General features: G+C 37.4%; 1 protein-coding gene across 11 annotated transcripts in view; it reads right to left on the bottom strand.

Annotated features, from left to right (window-relative positions):
- Window positions 1-19,358, bottom strand: part of RANBP17 (RAN binding protein 17) — a 143,780-nt gene that overhangs the window by 102,775 nt on the left and 21,647 nt on the right. For 10 of the 11 annotated variants that reach the window (XR_007890769.1, XM_051630974.1, XM_051630976.1 and 7 more), the window contains 2 exons: window positions 17,706-17,811; window positions 16,028-16,163 (listed from right to left, as the gene is read on the bottom strand). The exons of the other annotated variant lie outside the window; for it this stretch is intronic. Coding sequence is in view for 9 of the 10 variants with exons in the window: in XM_051630974.1 (XP_051486934.1) it covers window positions 16,028-16,163; window positions 17,706-17,811 (242 nt within the window). In the remaining variant the exon portion in view is untranslated. The remainder of the gene's footprint in view (window positions 1-16,027; window positions 16,164-17,705; window positions 17,812-19,358) is intronic. 11 annotated transcript variants of the gene reach the window in all.

Here is a 19,358-nt window from a genome sequence, read left to right as displayed (position 1 = left end):
ACCCAAAATACACTTTTTTTCCAAATAGAACATGCATTGCAAGAAAATGGGAAATAATTACACATTTATTCTCACACACACGTTTTACACACAGTACAGTTCTTAAAAATCAGCTTTGCTTGACTCTGTCCCAACTCACTCAGTTCTGCATAGCTAATGGGACAGATGATAATAAAGCTCCTATATATCAAGTTTTAATACTGCCCAGTGAAGTGAATTTTACACCTATATTTAGATGATTCCTCCAAAAGAAATACACTAGATGTCTGTGTTTAGTAACAGTCATAGATTCAACACACCTACTGTGACATGAGAATAAAAACAAGAGTCAGGAGCACCCAGCTGAGCCCCTGAGACCCCAGCCAAGCTCGAGCAGGGTAAGCTGGGTGATCCACCATCCCTCAACAGCCAGACCCTCAAGTCTTGTAACAACATAATACTCCCAGATGTTGAATCCCACTCCCAGATTGTACAGCAGTACAGTCACATCCTTATTTTACTTTCTATTTGTTGGGAGGGTGTGCTGTCTCTCACTGTACCCTTGCCTACAAGGTCTCAGAAACAATCATTATATTTTCACTATGACTGATTAAATCCACTGGTAAAGCAACACATTTCTACATGCCCTCTCAAAATGCACACTCACAGTTTGGCACCTGAACACAACCAAAGCTTGTAGGTCCTACTGAAGCACAGGTAATTGATCATGGTAATAACCTGGAACCAATTCAGAAACTCTGAATGTTGCTATTACTCCTCAGCCAAAAGGTGCCTACCTGGCCTAGTTGGAATAAATCCTGTAATGGAGCATCTTGAATTCTACCCAAAAGAAATGTTCTAGGATTATGAATGAGTTCTCTCAAATGCCACTTCAAATTAACTCAAGAGATGTATCAAAGATGGAAACCATGGTGAAAGGAGGAGGAGAAAAAGTGAATGTGAGGTACCTGGGAGAGAGAGGCATGAGCAGGAACCTGGGAACAGAGGTGAGGGAGTAGGGATGTGAGTGAGCGTGAGGTATCTCCAGGAAACAACATGAAACTGCTTTTGGAGCTGCAGTTCTGTCTCCACTGACTCTTTGGGATTAGCTTTGGGTGACCTATGGGTCTAAATTCACTCCAAAGTTCAGAAAATTAATTTTTTCTTCTAGCTGGAGAAAGTAACACCTTGAGCATATTCTGTGAGTCCTGGTGCTGTACAGTAAAGCCCTCAGCTCTATCACAAGAGATTGTTACATTCCCAAAGGCCAAATTCAGTGTATTTTCTCCTCTTTTGAGATCAATGCATCATGAATTCTTTCACTACAGCTCCTAAAATTCCTAATGTACACTTTGCATCTGTCTGTTTGGAGATCTTCCTCACTTCTTCACAGCTGGTGTCTGCTGCTGCACTTTTTCACACTCCCCTGACACCCACCCCACCTCCTCCACAGCCTCACCAGGACTTCAGAAGCTGTCAGTCTGTCCCTGGAGTTGAGTGCTGCAGTGCAGTTCCCAGCTCTTAAATGCTTAAATATGAAATAAGGCCTACTTGAAATATGAAAAGGATATAATTCATGAAATAAGGAAACAGTAACCTGATCATAACAAATATATTTGACCTTTAAAGTAGTAACAACAAACATTAAAAACACTCAAGCCCTCCTTTGCTGCCAAGTTTATTCTCCTCATAAGTTGTGCCCCATTATGCTACAATAATCCTTCATTATTCCAGTACAATAATGCACAGTCTATCGTCTACCTATAGTTGTCTGGTGTCTATTTAGTTTTATAGCAAGCAAGCAGTTTGAGAATATGGTAATAAAGCCTCAATCACAGTAATGATGTATGATGGGCTGTAATTTCTGTGTGCTAATGGGTTACAAACAGTATCACAATGATGACGGGAATCTCATTGATTCATTATATGGGTGCAATAATATCAAAATGACTTAATATAGATCACTATTTACTCATGCACATACTGATAACAGCCTCTATATATTTCTATATCCAGATATATAGAAATAAAATTAGTATTAGTCTTTCCACATAAAAGTTCACACGGCACAAAACATTTTGTGTTGAGTTTCCTAAATCAATGTTTAAAGTTGAAATTACTGCATTGAACGGGTTCTTTGAAAAGTAACCCATTGATTTTAATCTGCTTGAAGCAATCAATTACTCCCTGTCCTCTTTATTCCAAACTGTAATGAAAACTAAACTGCGTTGTCTTGAAAACTAAATGTGAAGATGATCATAAACAGAATTTAAACTCCATGGATTATTCATATCTACCCATTTAGATTTGCCATTTCCATTATGAGTACATTTGCCATGAGCATTTAATGGACATCTAAAAGGGAATTCATTAAAGCAGGAGCTGTTGGCAGCACTTATGGGCTTCAGACTGCTTTATGTTTGCCTTTAATAGCTCACTATTATAAAAGTGATATATTGTGTTCATCCCATTAGTAGTTTGCAGAAAGGTCTGTAAGACATAACAAATCCTTTTGAGTATTGTCAGAATCAAAACTAAATCACTGAGTATTTTTTTTTTTCCAAGCAGCATATTACAACCCCAACAATGTACTATTTTAGGTCATCTAAACTTTGATCATCTTAGCCAAGTAAGAATCTAATGACCCTATAGACAGTTTGTTGTTTTTTTAATGAAACACGCATTCATTATTAACGCTGCCTCAAATGCACAGATTTTTAAAAACTTGTCATAACTATTAAGGTTAAGTATGCTTAAAGACAAACATGTTTTCTCACAACTAATCTCTCACGTGTTTTGGGCTGAAGTAGTGTCAAGGCAAGCAGGAAGCTGAATGCCACTGACCTGAAGCAGAAGCACCAGCCAGCCCCTGGAGCAGAACAGGAGGGCTGCATTCACACAGGGTACTTGCTCAGGGGAAAGGAAGCAAGCAAAAGGCAAACTAAACCAACTGCTAAGAGTAATCCAAGGTTTCCAATAGAAACACCCCTACAGATGACAGCTCAGTTCTGCTCACCAGTTCTAGATGCACCAGCACGTCGTTTACCGTCTCAGTGTATTCCAGCTGGCAGCATGAAAGCCTTCCTGTGATTCAATCTTTATATAAGCAAAACAAACAAGTATGTGATTATGCACGGCTTGTTCACCAGAACCATCACCACCACCAGCCCATCATGCTGAATGCAATTGTTAACTTGTGCTCTCCCTGCTGACTTGCTAGTTGAAAGACATGCTGCATCGTTCCCAACAGATGCCATTTATTTATTTACTTGTAATGAAAATGGTGGATTTCATAAAATGTACAGCTAAAACTCTCTACTTTTAAAAGGATTACCCCAAGCACTAATAAATAGGAATCATAAATTGTCTCTCTAGTTCTAGATATTTATGTTGCAAAATATGAGCTTCATTTAAATCCAAGTTGTTCAGGAGAACATCTGTTATTCTTAGCTTCAAAGGGTACTGGCAGCCTTACAAAGCAGTCCTGGTAGTTTACAGAATTTAACCATGACACTCAGAAATCGCTTACACAGAAGGGCTGGATAAATTAAAGTTGGTTGCAAAGCCTGTGTAGTTACATTTCTCTCATATGATGAAGACTATCCCCACACTGTCAGCAAGCAGCTTCTCTAAAAGATGACAGTGTTTAGGAAATGAACTTCAATTATCACCTATCCATGAATTTCAGAAGTGAATGACATAGAGCAATAACTTTACTCTGTTCAGAAATTCCTGTCTAGCATGAGAAGAATAAAATAATTAGTATTAGGGCAGAGCCCAGAGAAACAACTGGTCATTCTCACTGCATTTGAATTTCCAACAATCATAATTTACAATCATTGCAAGGCTAGAAAGTTAATAAATCTCTCTCCAATTCCAAAAGCCACATACAGTACTATACTAACAAAGGCATCTTGAAGGAAAGCTAAGAGATACCTGTATCTATGAGATAGACAGGTAGAAGGAAACACAATTGCTAGTGAATGATTTCCTCTGTGGCTGTTGTCTGGTAAAAATTGTAAAATCCCCTCCTAAAATCCCTAGGAACAACTGATTTACTTCAGTGAGTTGGCATGTGTTTATTTTAAAATCAATGCTGGTGAAGCAGTACTGGTTTAAAATCCACAGGATGTGCTTGTTTAAACATATAATTTGTTTGCATTTTTTTCTACCAACTTCCAAGAAAACGTGGAAGCCTAAAACAATGGGACAGATATATACAAGCTCCTTGGGTCTGTATTAGACTATTAGAAAACCCATACTTGGGATTTATGTCTCTACTAAAAGATGGCACTTTCCCAACAGCAACAGGCAGCAGTACATCTGTTCTCATACCAAAGAACAGTAGTTTGGGAAGGATGCTCAAGAAGCCTTTGAAGAGCCTGATTTGGATGTGGGGCTGAGCATGGGCAACAGTGTGTGGGAAAAAAGAATGATGTATGTGTGTGCAACTACAAGTGCTGGAATCTCTAGTTCATGGAAGGTTACCAGTGAACTCATATTCTGCAAGAAAATGACAAATTGTCATAGGTTCTATTCAGAAAGTTACCCAGCATCCTGCATAGCCAGGATCATGGACAGCACAACCATGTTTTGTAAGGAAATATATTTGCTGAAAAAAGGTAACTTCAGAGGACATACTTAAATCTGTTACGAAAAAGAAATAGTCCAGTTCTAAGGAACAATCACTCTACACATTTTCTGTGCTCCAAATTATCTCATCACAAAGAAAAAAAAATCTGTTTGGAAATTGATTTAAATTCTGAACCTCATCATGTCTGACATTTGGTTAATTTGACATTAGTAACAGCATCCACAAGGTGGGCAGGTAATAAATGATGAAGAAAAAATGCGACTGTCCATACTGACATGAATGGGACATGGCAGGAGCAAGCTAGAGTGCCCTTCCCTCAACAGCAGAGACACAGAATCACTTGGGTTGGAAAACACCTTTAAGACCACCAAGTCCAACCACTAACCTGGCATACTGACAAGTCCACAACTAAACCATCTCCCTGTGGTTCAAGTCTTTTTTTCTATATCTGCAAACAACTTTTACTGAATCCAGCTTTGCCTGGAATATCTTAATTCCCTAAAGTATACCTATAATTTGCTGAAAGCACTGGGAAAAGAGAGTGTAGGCATTACCAAAACTTTTGGATATGCCATGAATTGAGAACTAGGAAGAGGAGTGCATGCTGGAAGCCCTTTTCTTGACTGACCAAATGCAGCTTCTGCAGAGATTGCTGTGCAAGCCTTTCCTGGAAAAGTTATTTTCATGCAGATGTAAAAGGACGGGGATAGGTACAACATCTCCTCTCTCCTCGAGGAAACCTTTCACTCATGAAGCATTTTACAACGCTGAGGATGTTTTCTTTACTATGGCAATCTCAGACAGCCTATCAGCCCACTTACTTAAGGCACGTGAAGCCAAGGGCAGTCCAAATAAAAAAAAACCCAATACAAATAAACAACTTGATTCAGAAACCTGATGACTTCATCCACCTGGAAAGTTTCCAGATCAAAGGAACTGCAAAACAGAGGAAGTAGCTGAAGCCTGATTTATATCTCAAACCCCAAAGGTTTCTTATGCCATATCCTGGCTATGACTGCTGCTGCTCTGCAGGAAATAGTCCTTAGCAATGCAGCTCCATTGACTTTCTCCCTTCTGGAGTGGAAGTGGTGTGCTGCTGGTTAGACTGGGTGGTTTGGTGACAAAAGCCCGATAAAAAGAGACAGAGTTTTGTTTACACGCTGCTCTGCAAATGCTTGTCTTCATCTTTAAAGGATCAGGTCAAAACTGATAATTCAACACAAATCCTTTTAAATAAATCGAAAAAGAGTGAAAAGGATATGAATAAACCATCCTAATAGGAATGCAAACTATCCAATCCTGTTGAAGTAAAAAACCAGGAGTGGTGATAGGAGAGGAAGAGGTAAAAGGTGAAACAGAATGAAATTCTGGATTATACCAGAACTTGTGCCTATAACAAAATAAGCACAAAATACTCTAAGTGCTTGGCAGTTTGTGTGCAGTGGGTTTAACCCAGGTCAAAACCAACTGACCCCAAGGACACAAAGAGTGGTGTTTGGTGCTTTACCTAAGCAATTAGTACGTTTGTTTCACATATAAGAACACAAAATGTCAGAGCATAAAGCTACTTGGAAAGATTATTACCTGGCTAAACTATTTTCTCAAGAGGAAAAAAATAAATCTTCAAAATGAACTTAAGTTACTGCTTTAGAACACTGCTATACAAATACAACCCCATGTCAATCTAAAATTACACCACCACTCTAAAGGAAAATCTAGAGGATCATCTAGGGCTGTTTTAGTTGCTGATAACTAAATTAAATTCTTAAGTAATTCTGAAGGGGATGCTAAGCAGCTGACCAGCTAAACCAAAAACAACCTCAGAGCACTGCTGGCCAGTGAGGACTATGAATACAGTACCTAAACCAAACAATGTATAATTCAAACAGTATCAACAAGATCCTCCTAGGATTTTACTGTTTTGCTCTTTTTTGACACACATACTTATCATGTGTTATTTTGCATATTTTTCCTCTCTGAATTACACAAAAATGCAATAAGCAATTTTGTAATTAAGTTTAACTTGAGTCATAAAAATTGCCTTAGTCTAATATTAAAGAATTATTCACTCTGCTCTGAACTCTGATGGTTAATTTACTTACTGCAAGGTCTGGGAAATTAATTCATTAAGCCACTTAGACAATGAGGATATGAGGCCAACATACAGAAACAAACCCAATATATTTTAGAAGAGTAAGTCACAAGATAGTCTGTTTTGTTGTGTTTTTTTTCCCCCCAAGATGCCCTGTTTGCTGTTTATTCCTTTTTACTAAGTTGGTATGGGATATACAGCACAAGTGGAAGCAGCAGTTACAAGTGACTCAGAGAAGAGAATCTGCTTGAGGTGAAATGAGAACAGAATAATTAAACAAAGAACATAATCAGTAAAAGAAATGCAAACAATATAAGAAATAAAAAGAAGGATTTAGTGACATGGACAGAAAACATAAGGGGTGTCATTATAACTGAGTCCAGTCACTGGAAGACAAAGCAGAGGCAGGTGCATCCAAACACAAACGTACACACAAGCAAAACTAGAAATTACTTCTGAAAAATAGAAAAAAAAAAAAAAAGGGAATGATACTAGGCTATATCAGATAAAAATCACAAAGCAATGTAATAGTTCATCTGTGCTAGAAAAATTTTACATACCCTTGCATTCAAAACCAGATGACAAATGCTGCAAGACTGACTCTGTTTAACACAGAACCCCCACATCAGCATTCCCTACATCCCCGTTTCTGAGCCAGGTGAGCAAATTCAACAACCTAATGGTTATCACTCACAGCCCAATGGAATTAAACAAATTAATGCAAATACTTAAACATCAACTACTACCGTGCCTATTCTGCAAATTGAAAACAAGGGCATTTCATTAAAGATCCAAACATCTCCACGTGTGTGGAACTACTTATAAGTGACTCAGCCTCATTTTGCACATGAACTACCCACCTAACTTAACAGGAAATTTCAGGTTCTTCTGTCAGCATAAATATGAACATTTTCCAAAAAAACAAATCAGTGAACAGACATGATCTTATTCCTCTTTGAAACATACTCGTACCATGATTAGGATGGTACAAGTATGTCTTTTCCTGATTCAATTTGCAGCATTGCAATAGGGTTTTTTTTTGATAGTTAAATTGTCTGAAAAATAACTTCACTACAAACAAATGATTCGTGCTTGCAGCATTTTGGGACACATTGTACCACTGTTTTCTCAGCATTTGGCTGTTACCACAGCTTCTCTCTTCTCCTGCCACTGGTTCAATTGGTTCTGTGCACTTGCTCTTAGAAAAGCAGTGGTCTCTCTCAAATCACAAATTATACTCCTATATCCAAATAACCCAATGATATATTTGCCAAACACTTAAGTAGTCAATAATTTGGAGTGGAAGTAGGATTAGTTTTTAAGTCCACAAGTGATGGTATCAATTCTGAAACGTTTAAATATTAGTTTACAAATATTGCTTATAGCTTAATAGCAGCATAGACATAACTTCACAAAGCTATTGGCTCTAGACAGTAATTATATCCTCAGCCTAATGCTGCAGTTAATGGACATACACATTTCAATGGTAATTGCAATGCCTGAACATGATAATGTGCCTTTATTAGCAGCTACAAAATAAAGCTCAGTTACAGCCAAGTGCAGAACTGAACTATGCTAATTATTTATTTTTAAGACCGCCTGATTTGTGTTTTTAAATTCTAGAATAAAATAGCACAGCACTTTACTTAAACCAGTGCTTTATTTGCACACACGTGATTAAATAATATCTAAATAAAGATTCATGCATGTTTTAGTTGCCATGATTAATGAGCCAAAAGACAAATCAGTAAGATAAAGGTGTAGGTGATTTAACAGCAAATAAACTGTACTTAAAAAAATAAAAGAACATTTTAAGAATTTAAGTATTTTAACCAGCATTGGAAGAAAAGGGAGAAGAGCAGGAATACATCATGTAACATTTAGGAAAAGAGAAAGCAAAACAAAAAACCCCCAAGCAAACACAGAAGAGAATGTGCTGTACAGTCCAAGAAGAAAAACATTGATTCCTGCATAAATCAACCAAGTAAATTAAAAAAAAAAAAAAGGCAGAACTTAGGATATGTAAAATGAAGAAGTATTTACAACTCAGCTTGATTAGGAAACAAACATTTATGACTCCGCAAAGTTCTTAGTGTTTGTCTTTCTGTCATGAAAGGTTCTGTGCTCTATAGAATATCCAAGTAATGGAGAAATTTAATAAAGAAATTCCTAAAAGCAGTTAAAGAATAAGCACTGAGTATTGTGATTTCAAGTTTGCTAAGGCATTCTAAGTAAGAATTCCAGTCCAGCCCCATGAATTAAAGTGCCACTGAGTCTAGCATACTTGGTTTTGGTTTGTTGTTGTTTCAATTTTAAGATACAAAGCAAAACATTTTGTACTAAGTGCTTAAATAACCCTTCAAAGGATTAGATTTCTTCAAAGGAAATCCTGATATTTTTCACATGAAGCAAGATGGTTGTCAGTGCAAGCCAAAATCTGAAATTCCAAACATTTTTATAAGCAATGGCACAATTATCTTGGCCTGTCCAATACTTTAGGCAATTAAATGAGTGCAAATATTAGTTCAGGATTATTTGCTGAAAGTTATTTCTGCTCACAGTAGGATAGGAACTATGATAGAAAACATGAAAGGAGATGTGTCTGAGTAATATTTACTTGAGTAAATTTGCTCTAGCTCCTAAACTTGACAATAAGTCAGAGCCTCAAAGAGTAGAGGATCAAAGTAATTCACCTACATATGAAACAAATTTTTTTTTTCCTCAGGACTATAATAAAAAACCAAAACAAACTTCACACTGCAAATTTGTTTGTCCAAAACAACCAATGGATTCTGATCACTGAGCTGCCACAAGCCAACCTGGCAACTCCAATCCCCAAAAAACATCCTCCACCTGAAAAGTGTGAGCTACAGATTCAACTAGTTTTGTGGTTGTCTCCATGCCAGAAGACAGACACTTCGTTCAAGAAACATTTGGTGTTCTCATGTTATTTTTGCTCTTTAAAGCTTTGGAAACAAGATGACTAAATTTGCCAAGAAGTTACTTGTCAAATAATACAACTCCATTTGTCCTCTTCAGTCTTCTCTTTCCCAGTATTCTGACCCTGCTGAAGGGTAAGTGCACATAAACCACTTGCAACCTCTTTGAAATGCACACTGGTACCCTGTAAACCTGTAAGTTATGTAGGTAGGAATACCAACTTACTTGCTCTATTTTAAAGCTAAAAATGTTTAGGAGTTTACAAAAAAAGCCATTAATAGGAGTTCTTAGGATGTTTGTATCAATTCCCCAGATTAGGAAAAATCCTGGGATACTTTGATCACCCACCACAATAATACTGACTTCCTTCTATTTCTGTCCTAGCAATTGTATCATTTAGTTCAGCATGGTCTGTTTCATGAACTCAAAGGCTTTCAAGGACAGCACTCTGCAGTGTTTCCTTCCCATCACTTATCTGGAAAGCACACATACCTGTTGTATTTGGAAAAAACAACCCCAGTTGTGCTTGTGACATCCCTTTCCTACCCATACAGCCACAGAGGGAAGGCTACAGGCTGCCTCAAAAGGAAAAGAATTTTGCAACAGCTGCTGCAGCTTCTCATCAGCACCAGATGGATCCAAGCCCCACTGAAGTCAATCCCTACTTTCTTTTCCTACATGAACTTCAAGGAGATTGGCTGAGAACAGTGTGGCAACTATGAAACACCACAAAAATGAGATTTGACCCAGCCAACTGACAAATGTCAGTCACAATTCTAGAATATGCCATAGAAATAAGTTGTACCCAATTCTCACTATGATGCTTCCTTAACAAACTCCATGTTAAACTTAAATGAGAGGCATTTCATGCAATCTGAAAAATATTCAGTTCAATTAAAAATAATTGATGCATGGTGAAATAATTCTTCCCAAAGCTGCTGTAAAATCTTCAAAAAATAAAGCTACTTAATAATTTTCATCTCCTACAGGCTAGAGAGAAGCATTATTGCATATTAAAAATTGGAGTGTGGTTTTCCCAGAGGTAAAAGAAAGTTATTAAAACAACCTATTTATTGTTGATGTAACTATCCATTTGTGCTACACAAAAAGTAACAATTTCAGTACATTAAAAGAAAAGCTAATTAAGGCATAATTAGTATTTTCTATGTTTTGATAATTAAGGGTTAGTTGGCTATTTCTTTTCAAATTTCTATTTGATGTACCCCAACAATGTCTTTAATGAGGAGATAACACTATTGAATCCCTGATGGCTAAGGAGTTTAGTGACCACTACTACATTACTTCCATTTATCACTGCCTCTTTACCTATAAATTAAAGTACCCCTGTAGCTATGTTGATCTACTTTATATCAATTTCTTCATCCATATCAGCTGAATATGTATGGCATTAACCTCATTTACTAGTTTCGAAAAAGCTGAATTAAAATGAGATCTAATTTCTAGTGCACAGAACAATTTCAAAACTGCCTGCTAATTTCCAGCACCTGTCAGTGTTGGGATCTTCACCTCATTGTAATGAAATAAAACAGTATTTATATTTTACAGCTCAGAAAAGGATAATCATTCATAAGTGTTAAGATACCATTAATCACCAAGATGCTAGGACCCAGAATCTTTTATGAGACACGCACAGACCAAGACCTTTGCTTGCAAAGATCCCACTGGAGTGGATTGCTGCAGATCTCTGGGTCTGATACTGTGCAGGGTGAAAACCAGCCACGTTCTGTGCAGTTATGTTGTTTCCTTTCCTTTTTTTTTTTTTGCTAGGTCATGCTTCTGTGTCTGCAGGCAGAGTAATCAAAGAAATAAACATATACTGAAGAAACACACATTACAAGGCAAGCTTGTGTTTTGTGGTTAGATCATACCTGGTGATGTGCATTTTTTGCTTTCAGCTACTGCAAAAACCACATAGCAAGGAAATGATATTTTTCCTCCCCTCTAAACACACCCTAGTCTGAATTCTAAGCCCTTCAGATATTTTTTTTTATCATAATGCAGATCTACTTCCTATGTCAAGTCTGTAATTTAAAAGCTTTAAAAACACATATAGATGCAATCCTAAATGCTAATACAGTAACTTCTTCATGTTAACCACCTAAGCAAATAAAAGAGGTGTGGGATTCACTAAGATAGCCATCTGCATCCCCCCAGCCCACTTTATAATCACGCTTCAACTTGCTTTTGTAAAGGCTCCTATGAACCATTAATCCATACTCCTGCTTCCTTCTTCACTCTCACCTGCCCTGCAAGACTGACAGAGCAGCTGGGATTCCCCACATGACTCAGGTGATGCACCTGAAGAAGGTCACAGCTGTGGCACTTCATTTGGACATGGGACTGTTTCCCAGAATTTGACTCTTCTGTTTCTACCTCCTACTTCTCTGCCCGGGATCCCCATCACTTTTCCTGAAGGCTGGGCAAGAGAAAAGCAGGGCTTGCTGGAACACCTGACTGCCAGGGATCTTCACTTCTGGAGGTATCCCTCAAACTAGAGCCATCTGGTATAGATTAAAAGGACCTCCAGATTTATCTGAACACATTCAGGGCTACTGTTTGATTAAAAAGAGCAGAACAGGGAACCATTAACTGCTTCACAGTGGAGGCAAGAGAGTTTGCCTACAAACATTTGCACCACTAACTTCTTGTTAAAACACAAAACAAACACCAACCTTGCGAGCATAACTATTCTGGGGAAGATTATGGGTGGGATTTCTTAAAAATTGCTCTGCTTGTAAGGGCTGAGAACAGATCTCCAGAAATAATCTGTAACAAGGCTCTGCTGAGGAGCGTGGCTCAGTCACTCACTTGCTGTCACTCATGTTTTCCCCACACTATCCTTATCTACCATGTGAATTAGGTTCCAGTTTTGTTTCAGGAATGGCACAGCAAACTGCCGGGACAACTCCAGTTAAATAGCGCCACATGCTGTAGAAAGTAACCACGACAAGTGCAAAGGGAAGACGAAAATCCTAAATCTCACCAAGCCACCAAAAAACCCGAGTGTAAATCAGTGACACGATAGTCCTACACCCGAATTCTAAACCTCACTTAAGACTTATTAGTTACAATAATATTTTAAATGTAATTTCTTTCTCACATCTAAACCCACTGGAATTGCCCACTAAATACTTCTATTTTCAAACATGAAATGTATCAACAACTAAAAGCAGTCCCCCCCAACAAACCAAAGATGTAAACAATAAAAAAAACCCCATATAAAGAGCCTTATTTCTCTATGCATACAATTTTCGAGTACTAGGCAAGTTTTCAACCCAAACCATCTTTTTTTTTTATACAATATTTATAAACTGTACAGCTATGAAAAACTGAGCTGAACAATGTTGGAATTGTCAGGACCTGTGATCACGTTTCCTCCCAGTCTGGTGCCACTTGCAGATACAAATAAATAACTGGAGAGTTGTTGGTATGTTAAGGCTTTGCAAAGGAAAAGTCTCATTCAGAACAGCCCTCTTCTGCAATACACAAGGTGTTTGATGTCGGGAATCAGATTTCAATGCACTTTTACACACCTTAGAGGAGTGGCTGAGAGTGGCACAGCAATGCTGGAGCTGCCACAGACAGAAGCTGAGACTACAAGTTCAGTAAAGCACAGAGCACTGTTTCTCCAGCCAACTTATTTCTTCCTACCCCACCAGCATCCCAATCAGCAATACGCCATAAAAAGATACCAGCATTAAAGCAAAAGATGTATTGCTAGACAAACAGATGTTAATAGCTCTGCAAGGTACCACAGAATCCAGTCTAGCATTCAATAGAAATATCACATACATACTCATCCAAAGGTCAATCTGATGCAAAAGACAGTATCTGGAGGGATTGTTTTTGTATTGGAAATGTGATAGTACTGAAAGTATAGCACAGTATCACACATCTCCAAGCTTTTGCTATTCTTCCTTAGACAGCAAGCCCCAGTGGACTGTTTAATAAGAATACATTAATTTACCTAGCCAGTTTTCTTTTTCTATAATGAGTTTGATTTTATTATATGCACATACCTACAAAGATGAGTTAATTAATGAACCAAACGTGCATATTTATATAGAAGCCTTCTTCTACAACTCCATTGTACTGTTCAGCCTTCTCTAACCACTGCCTGTTTTTCTGTATGCAAACATATGAGCAAATAAGGAAACAGTCTCAAAAATTATTTCAGTATGTCTGAAGCATGTGGAATTTCCATTATCCATTGTGTAAATAAAACAATTCAAGCAACCCTGAATATTTATATAAATGCATATTAACTTAGTCATTTGATATATGTCTGATTTTTCTGCTTCCAAGTGCGAGCCTTTTTATTGCATATTTGTAGATAACTGCCAGCAAGAGACAGTATCAGAGGATTTACAACTGTGAGGGTAGAATGCCATCTGCTGCTACACTTGCTGCTACAGCAGGATGAACAGAAGAATCATGCAAGTTCTGCCTTCTGCCTTTCTCTTAACTGTAAAATGCATGCTAACATCTCATTTTGTTTTATTAAAAATAAAAAAAACACTCCGAACTAGGGAGCTCAGATGCCTTTACACACAGGTTTTGTTATGAGATCTGGTTAAATAATGTGATGTGGACCACAGGATTCTATTAAAGTACATGAGAAACTACTAGAATAAAGCCAAATAAAATTGTAACTTGACTACAGACTAAATTAAACTGGTAGATAATGTAATCAAACCATTAAAAAAGTGCACACTTTGAACATACATTTGCAGTGAACTATGGAGTTTCTAGACTGCTTCTAGAACTTAGAAATATCCCTCAAACTGTTAGGCACCATGAGAGCCTTGCAGACACTTTCCTTAGCCTGGTTTCACACAAGCCACATGCCATTCTTTGGAATATGGTATATGAACAGTTTAATTTATGTCTTTTCTTCCCCACATAAGTCTAAACACTTTTGGAGGTGGAGGGAAAAAACAAACCCATTTTCTTATATTAACCCTACAGTTTTTCCCCATGTGGAAAAAGTGTTGGTAGATCTCACTTCTTTCTGTTCCAAGTGCTCTTCAGAAAATCAAATGGAGAACTGAGCCAGCATTTTACCCAGTAATGAACCATTCAACTTGCCCTACACACAATGCCAACTGCAGAGACAGCCTTATGGCTATTCAAAGCACATTGCTGAGCTGCATAAATTCCTATGTATTGAACACTGGTGTAGCTGGCAACATTCAAGTTTTAATTTCTTTTTTTTTCTACTGAAAACAGAGCCCAAGGTGATTAAGTATAACTACTGCACTTCAGTATTTTGCCCACTGCTTCACCCCCACACACATGCTTGTTCCAGCCTTCTGTAAGGACTGACATACAAAGCTTGGGCATACAAGCTCCTGTAACAATCTGTTGCAGCATCCTAGATGTTGATAGGGCTTCTCCACACACTTACACCTCAGTCAGATTACAAGGTGAAATCAAACCCCTCAAAATAAACTAGAAACACCAAATAATCAGGGAATTACAGCTACTGTGTTGCCTCTGAATTGCCAACAACAGGAGGTTTGCTAATGAAAATACCAGGAGCATGAGTACATTTTTACTGTGCACCTTAGCATTAGAGTAGTGCACCATATTTAAAAATAACAAATGGGCTTCGACAAGCAAAAGGAACACATTGCTTTCATGAAAAAGTAATTCAGTATAGCATAAAACTTTATTTTTAATAGGCATTGAGGAACTGTTCAATCGAGTTGAAGCACAGTTCTAACCTGGAGGGATAAAAGTGTTCTTGAGGCTGGGACTATTCAGCAGCAAGCAGGGACAGAGTGCCACACAAGTGAAACCAAACTCAGTCACTGTCACAATCCTTGCTAAAGATTTGCTTGGGGCTCCAACAGAATTCTTTCAGTCTTTCTCGAGATCAATTGATCTCATCTTACTGACATTCTCTTTATAATACCTATATTATGACTGTCCCCTACAGTTAAGGTGAATTAACTGCTGCTTTTTCAAAAAATGCATCTTACTTTCCCCTCTTCCCTATTTAAAATGCAGAAAAGCCAGCTAATGGGAGAAATACAGTGGAAACCACATAAATGAGTAACTGTCAAAAGAACAGAACTATTAAAAGAATAAATCTTGTGTAGCCAGCTGTGAAATATAACACAATCTAGCAGAGCCCAGCTAAATGTTTGAAATAAAAAATGGAAATGCAAAGTAACCTAAAATTGTTTAATGAGTAAAGCTGTTAAAACCTTAACTCACTGCATGCCAGAACTCCAAAGCATACATGGCAGGAAGCCTGCTGAGATGAACAACAAATTCATAACTGCTCTGTCTGCCCATCTAGCTGTCCAGCTAGCCAAGCAGCCACCAGCTAAGCTCAAGAGCTTTTATTGGCAGGTTTTTTATTTCAAATGTTGTCATTGACAGCAAATATTTACCTTTGAGGTGGGCTGAAGTTGATCTCCCACATACGTTTTACGGAACTGATCCAAGAACCACAGAATTGCCAGTTCTACTTTTTCATTACTGGACTGTGGTAACTGGGCATCCATCAAAGAGATCAGCTGAAAAACTCTTCACGACAGAGAAAAAACATTTTCAGGAAGAACCCTCACATGAAATTATATTGTCACAGCTAATTTGGTTAGGAAGCCATCAGCCATTTTTTTGGTTTCTCTCAGTTTCTTTTAGGATTGTGTTCTGTATAGATGCTAATTATGCTAATTGATCACTATTGGATATAAATATCAACATAATGCCTTTCTAATTACTTTGTCACTAGGTATTTTCTCAGATACATATCTTATACTGTGGGGAGTTTGTAAAATGATTTTTTTTCTTACAGCACCAATTCCACGATGCAAGAGGCAAATTTGAGAAGCATCAGTCTCAATCAGCAAGTGCAAGATTAGAGCTGTTCAAGTTCTCTGAAAAGTGAAACAATTGTACTTAAAATAAGTTTATCTATACAGTACACAATCCACTTTCTGCTTCATTTCCTCTCACTTCTGTCTCTCCTAAAACATCTAACATGTATTTTCTGACTTACGTCCTTACTCGGTATGTATCTCCATATTCTCAGGACTGATTTCAAAGAATCAATTTCAGCTTATGCCAGATAAAGTACTAAGCTTTCCTTTTTCTTTTTAAAGGAATTACTCCTTTACTTAATTTCCCATGTTCTTCTGCTATGTATTCCATGAAAACCTAATTCCTTAGCAATTAAAAAACTATTCTCGACTTTTGCCAATTCTGAAATACAGTCACTGGATTAGAAGTCAGTGACTATTTCATCTGTAAGGCTGTATATTAAAACCTCTAATTTTTAATAAAAACATAGTGGAAGACTGCTAACACCACAGAGCCTCTGGGTAGATGGGGAAGGTAAGAAATAAAGGAGATAATGTAAAGCTTTTTATCCAATTCTAAGTTGTATGCCCTTTTTCATGTGTTAGCTAGTGGATGTAAGTAACAGGATCAAGTACGTGCCATACTTGTGGGTGAAAACAAAGATTAAGGAGGTGTTTGCCACAAGGAATATGACATTCACAAAATTCCCTAGCTCACACCTTGCCCTAAAACTTGAGAAAGAAGACTCCAGCACACACATTTTGAAATCTAGAGCCTTCTTTTTTGTTCCAAGCTCTAGACTGAAAATAAGTCTAAATTTTCAATGATTGGCCAACAGTTCCTCTGCATTTTTTCACTCACAATAATTAATTTAAAGGAAGTCATGCAGAAAATAATAGCTCTTTTAATATCTCTATTAAAATTAATAGTTGTATATACAAGGATAATGCACAAATGAAAACAGGTAACTACACTGGCATATCTGAACACTGCTTATAGTAAGAGATATTTGTCTTTAATCCTTTTATCTTCCTTTGAGGCATAGGTTTGAAATTAGAGCCTTAATGACTCCTTCACTGCTTTAGATGATGAACCAAGAAAGATCAAAACCAGTGGAACGGTTGCAACAGAAAGTCTGTGCTGAGCCATCCAAGAATTGGAAAAAAAGTGAGACACTTAAATTCAAAATACCTGCTGATCATATGGTCATTTAAAAAAAAAATAATAAAGAATCAAAGTAAAGAATTGACAGCAAGCAATGCATACCGACAGGATAGCTCTCCATCCATGGCATCATGTTCTTCAGTACTAGTGTATGTTAATCGTCCTCCCACAAACGCACCCACAAAATAGACAAGCCATGCCAGGCGTCCTAACATCAAAAAGAAAAAAGAGCAGTTAAGGATTATAAACTATTATGCTGGTACAATGCACGTCTAAAAGGTATCAGCAGTTCTGTAAGGTCTCAGAATGCTGTCAAGGGAATGGTTAGGCTTCTCCCTTTACCAGATTTAAAACCTATCCAGACAAATCAGCAGCCAAATAATTCTGAGCAGAACTGACAGATAAACTAGAAGAGACTATGAATCTGGACATGCTTATATATACAACACAAAAGAACTGACATAAAAAACAAACTAAGCAAACTCAGCCTGGTAAAATCAGACATGCAACTCATCCTCCCTTTCTGCCACAAGTTACTTCAAGGCATGGAACAATTTCATCTACTGTGGGACTGTTAGGTCTGCTTATCAGACCATTAGGAGATAACTGAGACTCACTGCAATCTACTTGTTCCTTATTTCTATTTAAAAGAAAGAATTCTTTGTGATATTAAGCCACTATCTAAAGTGCAAATAATTATGACTTAAGTCTGAGAATACTCTTCAAGAAAGAGCTTGTGAACAACCACATAGTTTGAAAGTCTGTGGGCTATTTTCTGAAAGAGTTTGAAAGACTGAGCTCATCCATTCCAGCCACGCTGTCATGCTTTCTGATCTTCCAGATTACTTAGATGTCACTTTCCAGTTAGAAGATCCACTGGCAAAGCCCTTATCTAATAAACTACAAGGTAAGAATCATAATTTCTGTAAAGCTAAAGTTCCGTTATTAACTCCTTGAGATTTTGTAAGTAGTGTATTTTCTACAGGCTTTAAAATACTGAAATCCTGCTTTATAAACATGGAACTCCTAAGTTTACAAACAATTAACAAAATAGGATAATGCTAAAGGTTTCTTCCTCAATTGAAATGCACTGACACTACAGAACAGTAAAGCTGCTCTCAGGCTTCATCTTCATTTGGCAAAATATACTTTGCAATAAATTAAAACTAATTGCTTGAACATAACAGCACAGTGAAGACAACTTGGAAGAGTTTCCATGTAAGTTAAATCAGGTTGCAAACAAGGCTCCTCAGTAAGTGAGATATTGACACAAACTAGAACGTCTTGCCCTCACTACTAGGATTTTATCAAGGGAAGACAGTGTAACTTACAAGAGCGAAGACAATACCCTGATGAAAAGAGTGTCTTCTGAACACATTTTGAAGTTTAAATACAAAGAAAAAACTGCAGAGAAACAAATGAGGTCACATTCTGACTGTAAAACACCATTTTGGTTTGGGTATTTCTATGTATGTTTCAGGACTCGCCCAGTATCTACCAGAGGCTTGTGGTTTTATTTCAGGTGGACCTGAATTTGGTTGACTCCACCTTGCAAGTAATTCTATTTCAATCTGAGGTATTTAGTACAGTGTGTTCTATACATTTTAAAGATGCTGGGATCAAATACACACCAAAAGATAATGTCCATTATGGAATAACATGCAGATGATTTCAACACAAGTACAGAAAAGCATTCAGGTTTATCTTAAATTTCTGTCTTACTAAAATAAAAACCAAAACCACACATGTGCATAA

This window comes from Apus apus, chromosome 13, assembly GCF_020740795.1.
Source record: "Apus apus isolate bApuApu2 chromosome 13, bApuApu2.pri.cur, whole genome shotgun sequence".
In the NCBI taxonomy this organism is placed as follows: domain Eukaryota; kingdom Metazoa; phylum Chordata; class Aves; order Apodiformes; family Apodidae; genus Apus; species Apus apus.
Note: the sequence above shows the minus strand (reverse complement) of the source record. Positions and strands in the feature narration are given on the sequence as shown.